Source organism: Coffea eugenioides, chromosome 7 (assembly GCF_003713205.1).
Source record: "Coffea eugenioides isolate CCC68of chromosome 7, Ceug_1.0, whole genome shotgun sequence".
NCBI classification, from domain to species: Eukaryota; Viridiplantae; Streptophyta; class Magnoliopsida; order Gentianales; family Rubiaceae; genus Coffea; species Coffea eugenioides.
Genome location: NC_040041.1, coordinates 15,106,874 through 15,129,770, shown reverse-complemented (window position 1 = coordinate 15,129,770; position 22,897 = coordinate 15,106,874). Strand labels below are relative to the sequence as shown.

The window sequence follows — 22,897 nt, the reverse complement described above, 5'->3', positions numbered from 1 at the left end:
AAACCCAAATGAAAAAAAAAACCTAACCCAAATCCAAGTAACCCAAACAAATAGCCAAATCCGATTCCCCTTTCATTTTACCAAAACCCAACAAACTAATAGTTGAACTAAAAAATGTTAAAGTTTAATTTCATTCCAAAATCCAGAATTAATTAACTAAAAGCACAATTAAAACATAAAAAAAAAGATTTAAGCTTGAAAGGGGTAAAAAGGATTGATTTGCAGAAGTTTTTGGGCTTTAGTGAAACAAGGAGAGACTTGAGGGGTTAAAGTGAAATTGGCTAAAATTTCCCATGCAAAGCTGCGTTCTTCTTCTCAAATTCAGAAGCTTTCTGCAACCTTGCTTCGCGTAGCATTTATGTCAGATGCAAGCAACCAAAATCCAGTCAAACATCAAACATTAAACATTCAAACTAAAACTACATGACTTGCAACTCTAATCATCAAAACTCAACCAAAATCTAAACTAAAGTGAACCATCCAAAAGATACAAAACAAGAATAGACGCAGCAAATTCTATGCAACAATTCTTCTGCAACCTTCTGGGTTTGCTGCAACATTCTTTCTTATTCCACCCACGTATGTTAATGCAATAAAAAAAACTCAAGTAAAACCCACTAGTTTATCAATCTAAGACCAACAAAACTTCCACCCATTTAATTTACATAATCTTAAGCTATGGTGCACACTTTGAAAGATCAAACACGGAGGATTTAGTTTGAGGAAAAACAACAAACAGCAAATGGCTTTGGCTTTTGGAAGAGATCGGACCTAGAACCCCCAAGAAGCAAAAACTCTGTGGTTATAATATTAAAACTAACATCTAACCATCTCTAATACTCTTTTAGTAAATCTGTAGCCATCAAAACCCAAATCTTTGAAGCAATAAAGATCGCAAAAATGAAAAAACTAACAGATACATGTATCATCGAAGAAAATTCATGCAATGCTTCAACAAAATCTTATAAAAAATGTTAAATGGGCAAACTTAAGAGGTATTCGTTACCTGCAAGTAGTTGGGGACTGAATCAATGTGAGGAAAATTAGGAGCTTGTGCCTGGAATGTTGGACACGAAGCAGAAATTTTCTTTCGCCGCCCTCTCCAGTCTCTTGCTTCTTGTCCCTTTTATCTTGGATCCGTTGCTTTCCTTCCTCTTTTTTTTTACCTATTCTCCCCCCCTTTATCTCGTCCAAGAGAAAGTGCCAATAATAGAAGCCAAAAGCTCCTTTTCCTTCTTCTTTTGCTTTTTCTTTTTGCCTTTTTCATTCCTTTTTCCATTCGTTACTGGAAATGTGTCTGCCAAAGCTTGGTCAAAGCAAAATTTGGTGGCCATCATGATATCTAAACATCATGATGGCCAACGCCACTTCCTCTTATCTTTTTTTCTTCTTTTTTTTTTTTTAAGAAACAAACCTGGAAATACATATATATATAAATGTAAGAAAATAAATAATTCAATAAAAAGTATTCAAGAAAAACATTAAAATTTTAACAAAATTTTGGTGTCTACAGCTTGCCCCTCTTTGTCTAGAGTTTCAGGGAAATTCAAGACAAAGACGTAGACACCAAAATGCTTACCTATCTCTTCTAACTGCATCTGAGTTAAAACAAACAAACCAACACTTGGCTGAGATTATTGAATACAAGATACAACGAAATTACAAAACACGTGACCGAACTCATGTAGAGTTGCCTACGTATCCCACCATGGGAATCAGGTCAAACGTAGTTCAAAAACCAATGAATCACAATGAAATATGTGCATTGACCATCTGTGATCTTTGCAAAGTCTAAAAAGTCTGAGCTCTCAGAACTTCTAAACATGAAATACAAAAATGAATGATAAAGCACAATTATTAACCAAAACAGTCAAGAAAAGCAACTTGTCATAACTAGAAAAAGATGCGCGGAGGGACGCGGTTACGCTCCAAGAATGGGGATAGAAGGGTGCGCGGTGGACGCTGAGACTCACCAACAGGAAATTTAAATTGTCAAGAAGGGGAATAGAAGGGTGCGCGGTGGATGCTGAGACTCACCAACAGGAATTTAAATTGTCAAGAAGGGGAGGTAGAAGGGTGCGCGGTGGACGCTGAGACTCACCAACAGGAATTTAAATTGATGCGCGGAGGGACGCGATTACGCTCCAACAGAAAATTAAATTTGTTAAGAATGGGAGATAGAAGGGTGCGCGGTGGACGCTGAGACTCACCAACAGGAATTTAAATTTGTCAAGAAGGGGAGGTAGAAGGGTGCGCGGTGGACGCTGAGACTCACCAACAGGAATTTAAATTGATGCGCGGAGGGACGCGATTACGCTCCAACAGAAAATTAAATTTGTTAAGAATGGGAGATAGAAGGGTGCGCGGTGGACGCTGAGACTCACCAACAGGAATTTAAATTTGTCAAGAAGGGGAGGTAGAAGGGTGCGCGGTGGACGCTGAGACTCACCAACAGGAATTTAAATTGATGCGCGGAGGGACGCGATTACGCTCCAACAGAAAATGAAATTTGTTAAGAATGGGAGATAGAGGGGTACGCGGTGGACGCTGAGACTCACCAACAGGAAATTAAATTGATGCGTGGAGGGACGCGATTACGCTCCAATCAGAAAATTAAATTTGTTAAGAATGGGAGATAGAAGGGTGCGCGGTGGACGCTGAGACTCACCAACAGGAATTTAAATTTGTCAAGAAGGGGAGGTAGAAGGGTGCGCGGTGGACGCTGAGACTCACCAACAGCGTTACGCTCCAACAGAAAATGAATTTGTTAAGAATGGGAGATAGAGGGGCGCGGAGACGGACGCGGAGAGCGCGGTGGACGCTGAGACACCAACAGGAAATTAAATTGATGCGTGGAGGGACGCGATTACGCTCCAACAGAAAATTAAATTTGTTAAGAATGGGAGATAGAAGGGTGCGCGGTGGACGCTGAGACTCACCAACAGGAATTTAAATTTGTCAAGAAGGGGAGGTAGAAGGGTGCGCGGTGGACGCTGAGACTCACCAACAGGAATTTAAATTGATGCGCGGAGGGACGCGATTACGCTCCAACAGAAAATTAAATTTGTTAAGAATGGGAGATAGAAGGGTGCGCGGTGGACGCTGAGACTCACCAACAGGAATTTAAATTTGTCAAGAAGGGGAGGTAGAAGGGTGCGCGGTGGACGCTGAGACTCACCAACAGGAATTTAAATTGATGCGCGGAGGGACGCGATTACGCTCCAACAGAAAATTAAATTTGTTAAGAATGGGAGATAGAAGGGTGCGTGGTGGACGCTGAGACTCACCAACAGGAATTTAAATTGATTTTTGCCAAGAATCTAGGTAGTTCAAGAGAATGAAAATATACTCGAAACTTGGTGGACTTACAGTCTCCTCTTGATTTTTGAACTTTAAAAGAAAGAAAATTGTGATTTTTCTTTTCTTTCTTCGGAAATGCCCAGCGAAATTCGGAACTTAATCCTTCTACTGGTTGCCCTAGTGTGAATCATGCTCAAATGAACCAGTGTTGTGTCACATAATTTTTCCTGCAAAAAGGAGAAAAGGAAAAGAAACAACTATGACAAAAACGCTGCCACCACCATGTGATCCTTTTGCCTTGAGAACCATGTAAACATGAGTTTCGATATCAACCAATCGCTCCCTTAGGTTCAGCCGACAACCCTTCAAAACCTTTGCAACTGTCAAATGTCAATTGTCCGTACTTTAGTATCATAGGATCTTAAATTTCATGACTCTTTAGAGATAAATTATAGGGGATTGTCTTTTGAATGAGACCCAAAATATGAAAACTATAAACAATAAAATAAAAAAAAAATAGTATTCATCATGCAATAATGCTAATATGAAATGAACAATGATACACAATAAATAAAAAATAGCAAATAGAATAGTAATACAAAATTGTTGAATTTTTGAATAAAGGCCCAAGGATCAAAATTCGGATTCGTATTTAGAGGATGGCCTTTGATGAGGAAAAATGCTCCATCTGACCCTTTCGTAGTCATCCATTTTGGAATTCATTGTCGGCAAAAGAACAACAGTATGAAAGAGACCCAAATCAACATAGTCACCAGCTTTCAGACCTCAACATCTTATTCTCTGTCGCTGATTCTCTTGTACTCCAAAACCCTACCTCAGCGCCCTTTTGGGTTTTCACTAAGGTTACCCCCACCCCTTTTTCTTATTTTTTCTTTTTCTTCTTGTTTTGTTTTTTTTTTTTTTTTCTTTTCTTGTCTTTTTTTTTTTCTTTTTTTTCTCTTTCTTTTTTTTTTTTAGAAGGTGCCCTTTCAGGTTTTCACCTAGAGACATAGATAAGATAAATTTAACCCCAACCGTATCACTGCAGTCATGCTCTGATAATGAGTAGCATCAGTGAGACAATCTTCTCTGACATGTTTCAGAAAAGTTTGTATTTACATAATTTGCTAGTTGATTAAGAAAATTTTTTTTTCAAAATACTGCAGAAGATGAAATTCGGCAAAGGAAAGGTTAAGGCTTGAAAGGCTTGACAGCGGATCATATGATGGGTTTGCAATCATTTGAGATAGCATTCTGTCAAAACTTACCCCGATCTAGGGTGAGAAAGAGATAAAATTTGCCCCAGTTTAATTCTGGCAGAGATAAAACTTACTCTTCCCCTTTTTTTTTATATTTTCTTTTTTTTACTTTTCTTTTACTTTTTACTTTTTTTTTTTTTTTTTTTTTTTCAAAGAAACAAAATTGCCCCGGTATAGGGGTTAGTGATCTTAAGGGACTGCCAAGCGAGAAAAAAAAAATGTGGTTATGAAAAGTCAAAAGGGAAAACAGATTAGGGATAAGACATCGAAATGGAACAATGAGAGGAAGTATGCCTTAAATCCGTCTCTTGCAGTATTTTTTAAAGAAAATTTTTATAATCAAATGAAAAACTTTTTGCACATGTCTGCATTGATTGGTTGGGGAAAAATTTGACCGTCCATTTCCATAAGGATAAGCGCTCCTCCGGATAGCACTTTCTTAACAATGAATGGTCCTTGCCAATTGGGAGCAAACTTCCCTTTAGCCTCATCTTGCATTGGAAGAATCCGTTTCAAAACCTTATCTCCAACTTCAAACAAACGGGGCTTAACCTTTTTGTTGTAAGCACGGGCCATTCGTTGCTGATAACATTGTCCATGACAGACGGCATTCAATCTCTTTTCATCAATTAGAGACAACTGCTCCTGACGTTCTCTAACCCATTCAGCTTCTTCTATCTGAGCTTCCATCAGAATGCGCAAGGAAGGAATTTCAACTTCTGCAGGCAGGACTGCTTCCATTCCATACATAAGAGAGAAAGGAGTTGCACCAGTAGAAGTTCTGATGGTAGTTCTGTACGCCATTAGTGCATAAGGCAGCTTCTCATGCCAATCCCGGTGTGCTTCAGTCATCTTACGAATAATCTTTTTCAAATTTTTATTTGCAGCTTCAACGGCTCCATTCATCTGAGGCCTGTAAATGGCCGAATTTCGATGTTTAATCTTGAACTGTTCACATAATCCATCCACCATATCATTATTGAGGTTCTTGGCATTATCAGTGATCAACGTCTCTGGTACCCCAAAACGACAGATGATATTATTTCTCAAGAAATCCGACACCACTTTCTTAGTCACATGCTTATAGGATGCGGCCTCAACCCACTTGGTGAAATATTCAATCGCCACTAAAATGAATCGATGCCCATTTGAAGCAGAAGGATCAATAGTTCCGATCACATCCATTCCCCAGATCGAACATGGCCATGGAGCAGTCATACTATGCAATTCTGTAGGAGGAGCACGTATAATATCACCATGCATTTGACACTTAACACATTTTCTAACAAAATCTACACAGTCATGCTCCATGGTAAGCCAAAAATATCCTGTTCTCATGATCTTCTTAGCCAGTAGATGCCCATTCATGTGTGGCCCACAAACCCCACTATGCATCTCTTTCATCATATAATCGGCTTCCTCTTCATTGATGCATCTCAGAAGGCCCAAATCAGATGTTTTCTTGTATAGCACTTCTCCATTCAAGAAGAATCTTGATGACATTCTGCGTAAGAAAATTTTTGCAACAGAATCAGTATCAGGAGGGTAGGATCCTGTTTTCATGAATTCCTTAATATCCTTGTACCAGGAGCGACCATCAGTGACCCTTTCTGTAACCAGACAATGCGCTGGCCTATTCTGAAGTTGAATCTGTATAGGTTCAATCACCAGCTCATCTGGATGTTGGATCATCGAAGACAGAGTAGCTAAAGCATCAGCAAAGGCATTACGAGTGCGGGGAATATGTCTGAGTTCCAAATTCCTGAATTTGCTGGCCAAACTAAGCAAGTTACAATGATACAACATAATTTTTGAATCCCGAGTTACCCACTGTTTAAGCGTCTGGTGCACAAGTAAATCTGAATCACTGAATGCTATCAGATCCTTGATCTCCATGTCCAATGCCATTTTCAATCCAAAAATACAAGCTTCATACTCAGCCATGTTGTTGGTACAAGGAAATCGTAATTTGGCAGTAGCAGGATAATGTTTCCCTTCAGGCGATACTAAAACTGCTCCAATTCCAGCTCCAAAAGAGTTTGACGCACCGTCAAAAAATAACCTCCATCCAGGATACTGCTCACTCATGTCCTCAACCGCTCCAACGAACAGGATTTCTTCATCAGGAAAGTAGGTATGCAATGGCTGATAATCATCATCTCTTGGATTTTCTGCCAAATGATCTGCTATAACTTGACCCTTGACTGCCTTTTGTGTTGTGAAGACAATATCGAATTCGGAAAGGATCATTTGCCACTTAGCCATACGTCCCGTGGGCATCGACTTTTCCAACAGGTATTTCAGAGGATCGGAACGGGAAATCAAGTAAGTGGTATAACCGAGCAAATAATGTCTCAATTTCTGAGCTGCCCATGCTAAAGCACAACAACTTCTCTCAAGGAAAGAATAGTTGGCCTCATATGCTGTAAATTTCTTGCTCAGATAGTAGATGGCTTGTTCCTTTCTCCCAGACTCGTCATGCTGTCCCAGAACGCATCCGACAGCCTCATCAAGAACAGACAAATACATAATCAGAGGTCTCCCTGGCTGAGGTGGCACTAAGACCGGAGGATTTAACAAATAATTCTTGATCTTATCAAAAGCCTGTTGACAATCTTCATTCCAATCCATTGACGCATTCTTTTTCAACAATTTGAACAAAGGCTCACAGGTAGAGGTTAACTGTCCAATGAATCGGCCAATGAAATTGATCTTTCCAAGAAAACTTTTCACATCTTTTTGACATTTTGGAATGGGCATATCTCGAATTGCTTTTATTTTCGCAGGATCTATCTCTATGCCCTTTTTGCTGACAATAAAACCCAATAACTTACCAGCCGGAGCTCCAAAACCACATTTTGCAGGGTTCAACTTCAAATTATACTTCCTCAATCTTTCAAACAGCTTCTTTAAATCAACCAAATGGTCATCAACCTTCTTGGATTTAATTATGATATCATCCACATAAACCTCCATCTCCTTGTGAATCATGTCATGGAACAAAGTAGTCATGGTTCTCTGATAAGTGGCTCCAGCATTTTTCAGCCCGAAAGGCATCACTCGATAACAAAAGGTTCCCCATGGGGTGATAAAAGAGGTTTTCTCTCTGTCTTCTTCTGCCATTAAAATTTGATGATACCCAGCAAAACAATCACCAAAAGATTCAATTTCGTGTCCAGCAGTATTGTCCAAAAGAATATGAATGTTTGGCAAAGGAAAATCGTCTTTCGGACTGGCCTTATTCAAATCTCTGTAATCAACACATACTCGCACTTCACCAGATTTCTTAGGCACTGGCACAGGGTTCGATAGCCAGGTGGGATAATGAGACACCATGATTATCTTAGCATTGAGTTGCTTCACAACTTGTTCCTTTATCTTGAGACTCATTTCTGGTTTGAATTTACGCGGCTTCTGCTTTACAGGTAAAAAATTTGGATCAATTGGCAACCTGTGAACCACTATATCTGTAGAGATCCCTGGCATATCATCGTAGGACCATGCGAACACATCTTGAAATAGCATTAAGAATTCAATCATTTCCTCCTTCTGTTTCTTATTCAAATGAATGCTGACTTTAACCTCTTTAACCTCGGTCTTAGTGCCAATATTGATGATTTCTGTTTCTTCTAAGTTGGGTTTGGATTTCTCTTCATACTGTATTAAATCTCTGGAAACAGACTCAAATTCTTCCTCATTGTCGCTCTCGTTTTGAATTTCAGATTGCATGATTTCAAGCTCATGAGAGATATCGAGATTGCAGCCATCGAATTCCAAAATGGTGACATCCAAAGGGTCGAAGGGTTTTATTTGTGGCCATCTGAAAATGAAATAGAACATATGTAATAAATAAATAGAAAATACAAGAGAAATCGTCCATTTCATTAAATTCAAAATGCATTGAAACTTCACAAAAGGCCAAATACACAAACATGATTGCCATTTAAAAACATATCATCCATTCCAATCATTTTTCTTCAACAAAACAAACAATACAAACTGAAATGGGAATAAAACTTCAGAAATTAAAAGCAATTTATTTTAACAAAATCTCCAGACTATCGTGCAATCTAGATATGAATCTAGACAAAAGACAATCCCCTTAAATTTACCGAAATTCCCTTCGAGAGGGAAAATAATCAGCAGTCCAATTTTGAATGGCTCCCTCGATAATTGGCAAAAATTCTAAATTCTCTGATGGCTCCTCTTCATCAATTGCCCCGACAAATAATTGAGATAGGTCCACTTCAATTTCTTCCACAAAATTTTTTGTTTCTGGCATGATCACTTCTGATGGACGAGGAAAAGTGTGATATAGCGGCGGGATATTTAAGGCAGTTTGCTTGCCCTTCTTTTCAGCTTGTTTTCGAGCTTGCATTTCCTTTCTATCCTTAGCAGTCGGATGAAATCCCAATCCAAATGTATCCTTCTGCGTCGGGATCTCTATTGGCTCCAAAATTCCTTGTAATTCTCTCCCAAGACCTTTTCCTATTTCGTATCCGCCTCGGATCATCTCCCTCGCCATCATAATACTGGCATCTGGCAAATCTGAATGAGTTAGAGACTTATCCCTGGATGCCCATCCCACAGAGACGATGTCAGCAACATGATGAGCTGAAATTGGATTCCTTTGTCTGTTTTCACCATTGAATTTTGCATCAACGATCATGGTACAGTCATCCTCAGCAAACACAGTAATGAGTTGATCATTCGCAATAAATCTCAATATTTGATGCAACGAAGATGGCACTGAATTGGAAGCATGTATCCAAGGTCTTCCAAGCAAAATATTGTAAACGCCGGAGAAGTCCATGACTTGGCAAGTAACTTGGAATTGAGCAGGGCCTATCTCCAATACCAGATCTACTTCACCCATAGATTCCCTTTTTGAACTATCAAATCCTCGAACCACAGTTGCAGATGGACGGAGTTTAATATCAAGAAATCCAAGCTTGGTGAGAGTGTTCCATGGACAGATATTCAACGCTGACCCATTATCCACTAAAACCCTCGGCAACAGCTTTCCATTGCAACGGACTGATATATACAAGGCTCTGTTATGCCCGATCCCCTCTACAGTCAGATCGTCATCAGAGAAGGCAATATGATTAGCAGCAAGTACATTCCCCACGATGTTAGAAAATTTATCCACCGGAATATCCTTAGGGACTTGAGCTTCATTCAGAATTTTGAGCAATGCTTCTCTATGTAGCTCGGAGGTCAAGAGAAGATTCAGAAAAGAAATTTGAGTAGACATCCTATCCAATTGCTCCACTGTTTTGTACTCACTTCTCTTCAGCATCTTTAAAAAATCCACAGCTTCCTTTTCAGACACAAGAGGCTTGGGGGTTGAAGAATTATCCTTGGCTTTGAATTGAACGCCGATTTCGGAATTTTTCGCAACTTTTTCAAACCTGGCAATAGTAGGTACCTCCTCCTTCAAGCATTTTTTATCTCCAATCAACAGACTAGGTTCCTCGTAGTTCCATGGTATCTCTTGCAAGTTATTGACAGGCATTTGTTCTGGAAATTCGAGAATAACAGGCTCTGATACATCCCATTCAAAAGATGGCAGATCCAGAATAAAAGGAACTTTGTTAACCTCGGAAACTCCCCCTTCTGCTATGAATGGCTCCTCTTTTTCAAACACAAAAGATTTCAAATTTTCCTCGACATTATCCTTAGTCATGGACTTTTCAACAGGCGACAGTTTTCTCATTCTCGCATGATCAGCCTCCATCACGCCAAACACTTCAGTTTCATCTACAATGTACTGAGTGGGATCTACACAATCTTCATCAGCGATGATAACTCCCACAGTGTTCCCATGCTCAGGTAAAGGATTCTTACTAACATTCGGTCCCTGCTCTCCCTTTCTTCTAAGAACGATGTCTCCAGAATCAATCATATCCTGGATCTTATGTTTTAGAGCCCAACAATTGCCAGTGGTATGGCCTGGACTTCCAGAATGGTAGGCACAGATTGCTTGTGGATCATAACTGTCAGGAGGACCTCTGGGATAGAGTTTGGGAGGAACAGTGCTAATTTTTCCCGCTGCTCTTAACTGCTCATACAATTGATCAATGGGTCGGCCCAAATTGGTGAAGGTTCGAAATTGCCTTTGATTTTGCACTTTCCTGGTTTGAAAAGGATTTTGAGAAGGGTTATTATTTTGTAGGGTTGGTCTGGGATAATAATTGGGACGGGAGTGATTTTGAAAGATAGGTTGTGGAGTCGGAGGTAATGGTGAGGTATTCAAATGACTTGGTCGGGAATGATGGAGTTGGGTAGTAGCGTGGTAGACTGGTTGAGCGTTGGTGTAATACTGGTAAGGAACAGAATAGATGGGATGGTTTTTGGGTCTAAAAGACGGGCCTTGATCCCATATAAAAGCAGTTTCTCCTTCTTTCTTCTTGAATTGGGACTTTTTCCCAATGTTGCTTTGATTCTGTAGAGCATCCAATTGCAACTTCAATGCCGATACATTAACAATCTTCCCTGCCTTGACAAACTCGTCGTATTCCTCAAACTTGTTAATAATAGCGGCAAATGAACTTCCAGTCATGCGAAAAATCTCTTCGAAGTAGGGTGGATCATGAGCCTTGATGAAAGTACGAACAATCTCCTCCTCAGTCATGGGTGGCTCCACTTTGGCAGCTAACTTTCTCCACCGCTTTGCATAGGTCTTGTGATCTTCCGATGGCTTTCTTTTTGTACCCTCCAGTGTTGTTCGTGTTGGTGCCAATTCACAATTAAACTCATACTGCTTCACAAAAGCTGTTGACAGATCTAACCAAGTTTTTACCTCTCCAGATTTCAAATTTGAATACCAATCTAGAGCGTCCCCCTCTAAACTTTCCGGAAATAGACGCATAGGCAAATTTTCATCATCCACTGGCTTACCTAACTTGTTGGCAAACATCTTAAGATGCGTCTTGGGATTTCCAGTTCCATCATATTTGCTGAATTTGGGAGTTTTGAATCCCAATGGTAGCTGAATATCTGGGAAAAGACACAATTCATCGTAATCCAACCCACTATGCCTGCTCAATCCTTGATTCTTTTTCATAAAATCATCGAATCGATCCAATCTTCTCAACAGATCTTTGTCAATAGGCACAGGTTGTTCTTCTACCGCCGCCTTCCCTTGAGCTGCAGTGTCCAACACAAAAGGTGCTGCAACGTGATGGTGAGGTTCCTGAGGGTTGGGGGGAACGTTCAGATTAGTTTGTGGATGGGTTTGAGGGATTTGGTTACTGGTTGGGTTAATCAGTATATAATTCGGATGCGTATAGGAAAGGTCTGAATTTAGTTGGGTAAAGGTATTTTCAAGGGGATTAGCGAAGGAAGGAAGGAAAGTTGTCTGGGCATTGGATGTGTGAGGTGGTTGATTGTCTTGTGCATGTGGGTGGGTATCGACAGGTTCTCGGTCATTTGGGACACCACCACCGCTATTGCTTGTTACCAACTGATCAATGACAAGCCTCTGTGCGGCCATTTCAACACTTAAGTCATTGAACTTGTCAAGTACCTCACTTAACTGAGCTCCCAATGCTGTGAAGTCCGGTGATGTAACCATAGCAGATCTTTCCGAAGCCTCAGGCATTGAACTCATGTTTACAGGCTGTCTCAAGGCTCTACTTCGAGACCTGGTGATGATGGGGCTTCTTTGGGTAGCAATTGTGAAAAATATCTGCAAGTGGGAAAAAGAAACTGATTTAGGAGTGGATCTTCTGTCAAATTGCTGTAATTTATTCAAGAAAAAGAAAAAAGAAAAAAAAAATCATGAGTTAGTAGATATCTAAATAATTCGGATGCATGTCCTATGGGGGAACCCTTTTTGTGCCAAGGGTCGGCCTAATATGATGCAACACCTTCGGGGTAAAATCCCAATTTCAAACCTGTAAGTGAATGTAGAAATTCTCATTAACCACTGACAAGTTCAATCATTTTGTACAGCTTCATTGATGGTTCGATTGACCATTTTTACAAAATCCTCATGCCTTGCTAAACTAGTACGTTGAGACTCCTTAGACCTTCCTATACTAAGCTTCCGAATTCCTTCTCGAATTTTGTCAAATGCATCCAGGGCTCTCTCCAACTTTTCAGTTTTTCTTGTCTCCCACTTTAATTGCGCTCGAGCGTCTTCCAGGGCATGGTCGGCCACTATGAGTTGCAATTGATAATCCTCGAGTTCTTTCTTCAGCTTGTCTATCTGCTCTTCAGGGCTGACAGGAGCGGACTGTGACTTCTTTCGAGCTTGTTCAATTGTCAGTTTGATCCACTCATTATACTCTGAAATGACCTTAGGTTCCAATTTGTTCACTTGATCCAAGTGCAAGCTCTCTAAACTAAGAAGATTTCCCCAAGCTTCCAATACCATGCTCCGACTTTCAGCAACTGTGTTGAGTCTGATATTTTCAAGCCCTTGTATCATCGGAATTCTTTGCGGATACCCAAATTGCCTCATGACTCGTTGCGGAATATATGCGACCAATCCATTGGTGCCTGCTAGGGGGATAAAACTGTGTTGGGTAGTCGTGAAAACCAGATCCCTAACTTTTGTCCAATCCAAAACCCATTGTATTTTCTCAGGTGTCAAGTTATCGAACTCTTGAATAAACTGAGTCGGAGATGCAATTCGATAATACTTTTTGACCCTTTCTCGGTGTGATTCGATCCAATTCTCTGCGGGGAGACAAGATCCCAAAGGATTGAGCGTTCTCTTCGCTAGATGCTCCATTGCCCACATTTGGAGTATCAAATTTGACCCATAAAAGAAACCTCTTTTCTTTTGACATTCAGTAGCGGCCATGAAGATGTCGGCAATGATTACAGGCACCAAGGTAGGGGTCATTCCATTAATCCCTGAAAATAGGCTCTGAACCATGTTGATAGTGAAAAATGTGATCTTTCCATGCTTTTGCGGGAACAACAACAGATTGATCAAAGCTAATCCAAACGCTTGCACTCGCTTCTCTACCCATTGCTCCTTACTTATAAAAAAAATCGGTTCGGTACTGTTCATAGGACCCTCTTTCTCCAAATCGTTCATACAGAAACTCTAACGGACACGATCTCGCATCCGGATGTTGGTTCATACTAACCTGCCTTAATCCCAAAAACCTATAAAACTGTTCCCTTGTTCCATTAGTTGGATATATCATAGGATAACCTTTCCCAGGTATCTGCAATAATCCTTCTATTTCTTCTAAAGTTGGTGTTAGTTCACATTCACCGAATCGAAAAATAGAACCTTCTGGATCCCAGTACTCAAGTAGAGCTTGAATGATTGCAACATTTGGAGTTATGCTTAGAAGACTCGGTAAATGTCCCACATATTTGAACAGTCTTTTCACCTCATGTGTCATATTATTTTTCCAGTCTGTTAGTTCCCGAGGTATCTGGTTCAGCATTCTGCACGGAGCCATCTGAGGAGGAATTTCACTCTTAGTACCTTACCTCGGGATTTTACCCCTTAGGCAATACAAAATCATAAACATGCAGGTCTCATTGGATTACATATCCGAGACAAAAGGTGACTTATTCCTACCGTGGGATTTCCTATGCGGCATTCCCTCTATGGTTAATGCATGATGACAATTTATTAAAGCATATTAAATATACAATGAAATAATTGAAATGTGACCTAAAGGTGCCCCCTTTAAATGCCGGGGTAAGCCTAAAATGATGTGCAATACATATGCATACTAAAATTTAAACATGCTTGATATAAGAGGCGGTCTTATCTTAAACGAGTACCATGTTAGGACTCTTATTTCTAAAGTTTGTGTATGCAGAAAAAGGGAAAACAAGGAGAGGTTAGTTCAACAAGTAACATATAACACGTTGTGACAATAAATGATACAAGAATGAAAAGTAAATAAAGCAAAGAAAGAGGGGTGAAATCCCCCCCTCGTGCTTAGTGTTCCTAATTGGATATGTTGACTCTATCCTAGGTAATTTCTAATATGGATGCATGAGGTTTGGCTTACTAATGCATCTAGACTCGATAAGGTTTCAGGCTCCCAAGCCTTCAGACCAAAAAGTTAAGGGTCATCAATCCCAAAACCTTTGGTCGGTGGCTTGAGTGATCCCTTAGGCATCGCTATGGGCGCAGAGCACACCATCCGCCTACCTAAGGAAATCGATCCTAATCCTACAAGGAGATGTGGGATGGCGCCCACGAGAAAAATAAAAAAAGGGTAAAAATAATGCATGCACGTATGAAATGCTTCCTTTTGAGGGGAGAGATTATAATTAAAACACGTGTGGAGGCTCTACGGTGATATTTTCCCCCACCCAAATGCAATGCGCGATACGAATAAATAAATAAATAAGCCATTCATCACATACACGTAAGACGAGGAATGATTACGAGTGTGAAATGCAAAACATCCTAAAAAAGAAAAATGCAACCTAAAACATCCAAATATGATAAATATAAGGGTTAAAAAGAGAAAAGACGACTAAGCCAAGTGCTTGGACTCTCTAACGTCCCCAGTGGAGTCGCCAAGTTGTCGCGCCCCATTTTTTTGCGATGGAAAAAGAAAGTGTTTATAAAAAATGTGATTTATTAATAATAAACGGAAAAGGACCAAGAATGGGACTTAAAAAAAATGCGACAATTTGGGTCCAAAATTTAGTCTAAAAGGGTTTTGAAGAAAAATTAGGAGTCGCCACTTGGTATCGAGTTTGGGTGTACCAAGTCACCCAAAAATATTTTTAACAAAATAAAATAAAATAAAACCCTTTTAGACAACTCCAGGTCTTTGAAAACAAGAGAAAATGAGTTCGGGAGTCACGGTTGAAGAAAGGGAAGGCAAAGGTTCAATCAACTCAAACCTAAGGCACCCTTTCAACCTAGTCTAAGCTAGTTGCGTGGTTTAGTCAAAATTTTCTTAATTTAACCCTTAATTTATCACATTTGAATGTTTTCTACATGGATGCAAATCTAAATTCATAAAAACATCGAAAGGAACAAATGTTCATTCAAGGGTTTAATTGAACCAATCGCATTAATTGCAAAGGCCAAAATAATTCCTTGAAGGTGTCACGAGTATGCAAATGATGAAATTAAAAGTAAAGAAAAGAAATTAAATTATATACATAGTTATAAGTGATCAAAGAAAAAGGAAATGCAGCATAATGGGTACGGGAGACAAAAACTCGTGACATAATTTTCTTATACAAGGATTAATGGGATATTTAAACTAAAGAGTTATAATCACCCATATCCATGTTCAAAAATAATTCTCCTAATATAAACAAGCAAATGAACTAACTTATTTCACAATTTCTTAAATGAAGTGCAATTCTAAATGATTTGATTAACACATATAGAGGGTAGGGGGTAGAGGATAATATAATAGAAAATATCATGCAAATGAGAAAATTCTAAAAAATAAAATATACATGGAAATGTAATGGATATCACACAAAAGATGAATCTAATGCATGAACAGTCTAAGGGTATAGCGTTGGACTAACCCATTTCTAAAAATACTTACTAGCGTTGGACTAGCAAGTAAGCGGAGGGAGAAGCCACAACTAGCGTTGGACTAGTGTGGTGACGTTATGCATTAACAATATATAGTGAAGCAAATAAAGCATAAATTAAAACAAATAAACACATAAGAGCACGTAACACATAACACGTAAGCATAATATCTATATGCCAAAGTCCTAAGAAAAGCGGATAAAACACATAACACATAAGCCACATAAACACACAACTTATCTATTACATCGGGGAGCGCCTGACTACAATCTAGGAGGGAAAAATATAATAAAACAAATCTAATTATCCTATCTATTACATTTTTGAGGTATTTAAATACCTCTCGAATCATTATAAAAATTAACTAAAACGTATATAAGAAAATTTGAATGAATATTTGAATCAAATAAATAAAGCATATAAAAATACATAAACACATAGGAACACATAGAAGCACATAAGAGCACGTAATTGACATTGAAATAATAAAAATAGGGGTACCTCCCGTTTGAAGTGGTGACTAAATGGAGTCAAATTGTCCTATTTATACTCACAATGAACAAAAGAATTATGGCACCACTTTAATTGAAAATAATAATAATAATAAAAGTACTAAATTCACACTAATATGTCAAACATAAAGAAATTTAAAACATCTAAAATTACAAGTTGAACATGTTCAAAAGTAACATAATTAGTTAAAAAAGAAACAATCATAATAAAGAGAGCCAAAATTTGCTAAGGACTGAATTGCAAAAATTGAAAACTTTTAGGGGACAAAATTATATTTTTCCAAAGTTTAGGGGTCAAAATTAATGAAAGATAAAATTCAAGGACCAAAATGAAATTAATTTAAGGACCGAGTTGAAAAGAATTTAAATGTTCTGGGCCGCAGTGAAAGTACTTGAAAGTACAGGGACTGATATGCGAAAACATTTTCTTATTCCTTAACAAATCAGGCCACTGGGCCATCATTTTATTTATTTCTGGGCTAAAAACTACCTAAGCCCAACCGAAATCCAAAGCAAAAGGAAAGAGCCAGTCCACTATTCTAACCTCAAGAATAAATCAACCAGCTGATGGGCCTTAACCCTTCAGCCCAGGACAAACCCAAATGAAAAAAAAACCTAACCCAAATCCAAGTAACCCAAACAAATAGCCAAATCCGATTCCCCTTTCATTTTACCAAAACCCAACAAACTAATAGTTGAACTAAAAAATGTTAAAGTTTAATTTCATTCCAAAATCCAGAATTAATTAACTAAAAGCACAATTAAAACATAAAAAAAAAGATTTAAGCTTGAAAGGGGTAAAAAGGATTGATTTGCAGAAGTTTTTGGGCTTTAGTGAAACAAGGAGAGACTTGAGGGGTTAAAGTGAAATTGGCTAAAATTTCCCATGCAAAGCTGCGTTCTTCTTCTCAAATTCAGAAGCTTTCTGCAACCTTGCTTCGCGTAGCATTTATGTCAGATGCAAGCAACCAAAATCCAGTCAAACATCAAACATTAAACATTCAAACTAAAACTACATGACTTGCAACTCTAATCATCAAAACTCAACCAAAATCTAAACTAAAGTGAACCATCCAAAAGATACAAAACAAGAATAGACGCAGCAAATTCTATGCAACAATTCTTCTGCAACCTTCTGGGTTTGCTGCAACATTCTTTCTTATTCCACCCACGTATGTTAATGCAATAAAAAAAAACTCAAGTAAAACCCACTAGTTTATCAATCTAAGACCAACAAAACTTCCACCCATTTAATTTACATAATCTTAAGCTATGGTGCACACTTTGAAAGATCAAACACGGAGGATTTAGTTGAGGAAAAACAACAAACAGCAAATGGCTTTGGCTTTTGAAAGAGATCGGACCTGGAACCCCCAAGAAGCAAAAACTCTGTGGTTATAATATTAAAACTAACATCTAACCATCTCTAATACTCTTTTAGTAAATCTGTAGCCATCAAAACCCAAATCTTTGAAGCAATAAAGATCGTAAAAATGAAAAAACTAACAGATACATGTATCATCGAAGAAAATTCATGCAATGCTTCAACAAAATCTTATAAAAAATGTTAAATGGGCAAACTTAAGAGGTATTCGTTACCTGCAAGTAGTTGGGGACTGAATCAATGTGAGGAAAATTAGGAGCTTGTGCCTGGAATGTTGGACACGAAGCAGAAATTTTCTTTCGCCCCCTCTCCAGTCTCTTGCTTCTTGTCCCTTTTATCTTGGATCCGTTGCTTTCCTTCCTCTTTTTTTTTACCTATTCTCCCCCCCTTTATCTCGTCCAAGAGAAAGTGCCAATAATAGAAGCCAAAAGCTCCTTTTCCTTCTTCTTTTGCTTTTTCTTTTTGCCTTTTTCATTCCTTTTTCCATTCGTTACTGGAAATGTGTCTGCCAAAGCTTGGTCAAAGCAAAATTTGGTGGCCATCATGATATCTAAACATCATGATGGCCAACGCCACTTCCTCTTATCTTTTTTTCTTCTTTTTTTTTTTTTAAGAAACAAACCTGGAAATACATATATATATAAATGTAAGAAAATAAATAATTAAATAAAAAGTATTCAAGAAAAACATTAAAATTTTAACAAAATTTTGGTGTCTACAAATCCTATTAAACATCCACTACTACAAGAATATGAAGAAACATATGAAACGATTTCTCCACTACATGAATAAATTCATGGATTGTAACTTCTATACACAATGTAACCATAAATTATGAATTAATCCTCTTGGGAATACAAAGGGACATCCACACTTTAGTTGTTTCATAACACTCCCCCTTGGATGTCCATTACACAAAGAATATGTCTCGTTAAAATCTTACTAGGCAAAAACCCATCGGGAGAAAAACCCTAGTGAAGGAAAAAGAGTACACTATTCCTGTGTATTAATTTCTCCCGCTGATGCAAATATCATTTGAGATCTTTTAATCATCGTATTCCAATATTCTTCGCCAATTGCACTGAGATATGGTACTTCAGAACCTAGTAATATCTTTATCTTCTTCTCGCGGTCTAAAAGGATCATTATTAGGATCTAATGATCTAACGACCATTGGAGTACTTAATGTATGTACCTTATCCATATAAAATCGTTTTAACTACCTTCCGGGTATATGCAGTTTAGTGGACAAAAATTTCACTTTTTAAATGCTCAATTTCTAAATTAAGGCAGAATTTTATTTTTTCAAAAACTTTGATCTCAAATTCTTTCTTCAAATATTCAACACTATTTTGAATCTCTTCAGGAGTTCCAATCAAATTTAGATCATCAACATATACAGCAATTATTATAAAATTTGATCCATTTTTCTTGGTAAAAATACATGGACATATTGGATCAGTTGCATAACCTTCTTTAGTTAAACATTCATTGAGACGGTTATACCACATACGTTCAGATTGTTTGAGTCCATACAAACACTCTTGTAATTTAATAGAATAAATATCTTTAGGATTTGATTTGCATGTTTCAGGCATGTTGAATTTTTCGGGAATTCTCATATAAATATCATTTTCAAGATTCTCAAATAAATATGCATTAACGACATCCATTAGACATATATCTAATTTTTCATGTACTGTAAAACTCACAAGATATCTAAATGTGATAGCATCCACTACAGGTGAATATGTTTCATCATAATCAAATCCAGACTTTTGTGAAAATCCTTGAGCTACAAGTCTTGCTTTATATCTCACAATTTTATTTTTCTCATTTTTTTTATCACAAATACCCATTTATATCCTACTGGCTTTACACCTTCAGGTGTTTGGACTACAGGTCCAAAAACTTTTCTTTTAGCCAGTGAGTCTAATTCAAATTGGATCGCATCTTTTTATTTTGGCCAATTATTTTTATACCGACATTCATCAACCGATCTAGATTCATGATCCTCACCAACTTCTATAATATCAAGTGCTACATTTCATTAGGCACTAATTAAATTTTCTATGATTTCATTCTCTTTAGGAGTTGGCTCTTCAGGAGCAGCCTCTTCAAGAAGTTGAATTTTGTCATGACATTTATTTAATCTCCGGAGATATTTGAAATCAAATTATACCTTATTTAGGTAGGCCGGTCTTAAATTTATTTGTAGCACTTGTGCATGTCTTTCAGGGACATCAATTTTAACCAGAATATTTCCTGCAGGAATAGTTGATTTAATGACTCTTCTGGAGTCGATAAATATAACATTCTACAAATGAAGAATTTCTTGAACTTTTAGTTCATATTATTTTGTATGAGAATCGAGGAAATCCAATTTTTCAGGTAATTTCCTTTCGGTTGATTTTTTCCTCCCCCTAATGTCGGGAATCGTAGTTCATCAGAATAAATAAATCATTCAATAGATTACCCATCAATATTTTACAATATTTAATCGTAAAAGGTGATTCATACCCAACATAAATTTTAAATTTCTTTTAGAGCCATATATAATATAAAGGGGGTATGTATAAATATTTGTCGGCTCTCAAATATTTTCACTTTCATCAAATCATGTATTCATTGGGATCAGTAAACTTTTGATTTACTGCAGGTGATGATTATAAATCAAATGAGAATGAAGAAAACTATATGGATAACCATTTCTCTCTCGAATGATTATTATGATATAATTAACCTTTATCTCATTTGATTTCTAAACATGATCTCTATTATTGTCTCATTTAATGTCTCAATTTGATATCCATTTCGACGGATATTCAAATCCAATAAATTTTTCGAGACATAGTAAAAGGTGGCGCTTTATTTATGATAAAATTTTCTCCTATATGGAGAACTATAGTAGTGACTCTTCTGGAGTTTTCAATCACTTGAGCACAATTATTGATTGTGTTTGTCTCTCTTATTGGAATATAGTGTATGTAGTAGCACTTATTAATGAGACACATATCATTGTCACCATAATTCTTATGGGACAAATATCATCATCATAATCCTTTGATTCCAAATATTTAACAGCCATTTCTTCTTCAGGAAGAAAAGTCAATTACTATCATAAATTAAATCAATCATCATACACCTTCAGGGCGTTTAAAGAAATTTGCCATGTGAAAATGCTATTATAATTTTGATTTCTCAAATGTATTTCGGGACATTTATCTTCAGGATTCTTATTTTTTTGTCCTTATCATTATTATCCCACTTCAAGTGGTAATTTTTTTTCTTGTCATGGTAAAATATATATTTACCAAAATCATAGTCATGGCAGCAATCATAACTAATAAATTGAAATTTAGTCGCATTCACTTCTGGGAATGGACCAGAACTAGCATGCAATAAGTACAAAATACTTCTCAAATTTTCTCTCAATATTGCTACTACAAGAGCATATTTGAGAAATATGTAGAGAATATTTTTTTCAACTAAGAAATAATTCTAAACATAGCAGAATTATGTACTTGCAGCCATAAGTAAATTTATCATACCAGGTTTTGAAATAATGACCATCTTCTGGTGGTCAAATATTTTCGTTAAAAAATGATCATTTTCAGGTGGTCGAATCTTTTTCTTTAAGTATTTCAAAGGACAAGTGAATCCTCAAACATAATTGATTTTCTATAATAGCATTTCTAAAACTCAATGCATCAGAATATAAGTATTTATAACAAATAATTCTAAAGATAAATAAGTAGAATTAAAAGGAAAAATATTACCTCAAAGATGTCAAACAGTATATATTTGTGTTTAATAGTTGTTCAGCAATAGGCACTTGTATTTTTCGATCATTCAAATGTTAGCCATAAGAAATTGAAATAAATTTATGTGTCAAAAATTTACCTCAATAAGTAGACAGAAGTTGCCGAAAAAATACAGGCAAAATCTCTTGTTTCACTTTTACTCAAGGTAGAGGCTTCGTTTTCATCTTTTGCTCAAAAGTAGAGACTCGTGCTGATAACGTGTTGTAAAACTAATAAACTACTATAGTATGAATAGAGATATTAGAGAAAAAGTAGAGAAAGGGAAAATGATATTCTTATATTCCAACCAATACCAAAAGTCCCTACAAAAGGTGTCAATGTACCTCTATATATAGGTACTACAAGAGTAAAGGTACATTAATCCTATTAAACATCCACTACTACAAGAATATGAAGAAACGTATGAAATAGTTTCTCCACTATATAAATAGATTCATGGATTGTAACTTCTATACATAATGTAACCATAAATCATGAATTAATTCTCTTGGCAATACAAAGGGACATCCACACTTTAGTTGTTTCATAACAGTATCCACCACTCAACTATTTTCATATTCCTTCATTAATTGATAATTTAACAATACTTGTTGATATTTCTAAATCCATCTGTTAGGTGAATGTAATCTACTAACACCACTATTGAAAAATTATAACCCGATTGTTTTATGACAACATAAATACATAACATCAAATTTATTTGATATAAAACTATAGCATTTAGTAACACAACAACCTTTAATTAAAAATTATCTCAAATTATGTGCCTTAAGTGATATTTATTTTGGGAGGTTCAGCCACTTGTTTATCTAAAAAAACTTGAGTAAAGAAGAAAAAAAATGCTATTCTAATTCTCATACCGAAACACAACATAATTCTATTTCCTAAGCTAACTTTCATACCAATTTTAATCTAATTGTTAAAATCTAATTAGTTTGGTTTGGATTATTCTAACATATATGAACTTCAATACTTGTCATTCTCTTTCTTTCTTTATATAATGCTTGGATTATTCTAATTATTTCATAAGCTAACTTTCATACCAAAACATATATGAACTTCAATTCTAACATGGTTCTCGTCATTATACAATTCAAAGCTGAATGGATTATGTGATT

The 22,897-nt window shown here is 37.0% G+C and overlaps 1 protein-coding gene across 1 annotated transcript; it reads right to left on the bottom strand.

The window, feature by feature from the left end:
* Positions 1–4,898: 4,898 nt before the first annotated feature.
* Positions 4,899–13,990, bottom strand: LOC113777020. The gene is made up of 7 exons (XM_027322070.1): positions 13,667–13,990; positions 12,517–13,440; positions 8,672–12,252; positions 6,608–8,379; positions 5,866–6,553; positions 5,422–5,778; positions 4,899–5,313 (listed from the first exon to the last, which is right to left on the bottom strand). The coding sequence occupies exons 1-7, from the start codon at positions 13,988–13,990 to the stop codon at positions 4,899–4,901; spliced, it is 8,061 nt and encodes a 2,686-aa protein (XP_027177871.1).
* Between the last annotated feature and the right edge of the window lie 8,907 nt (positions 13,991–22,897).

Coding starts and splice junctions, on each gene's coding strand:
- LOC113777020 (XM_027322070.1), bottom strand. CDS start 13,990: ATGGCTCCGTGCAGAATGCTGAACCAGATACCTCGGGAACTAACAGAC. Junction 12,253..12,516: donor ATCGAACCATCAATGAAGCT/GTACAAAATGAT, acceptor TCCCACTTGCAG/ATATTTTTCACAATTGCTAC. Junction 6,554..6,607: donor ATGGAGGTTATTTTTTGACG/GTGCGTCAAACT, acceptor TATCGCCTGAAG/GGAAACATTATCCTGCTACT.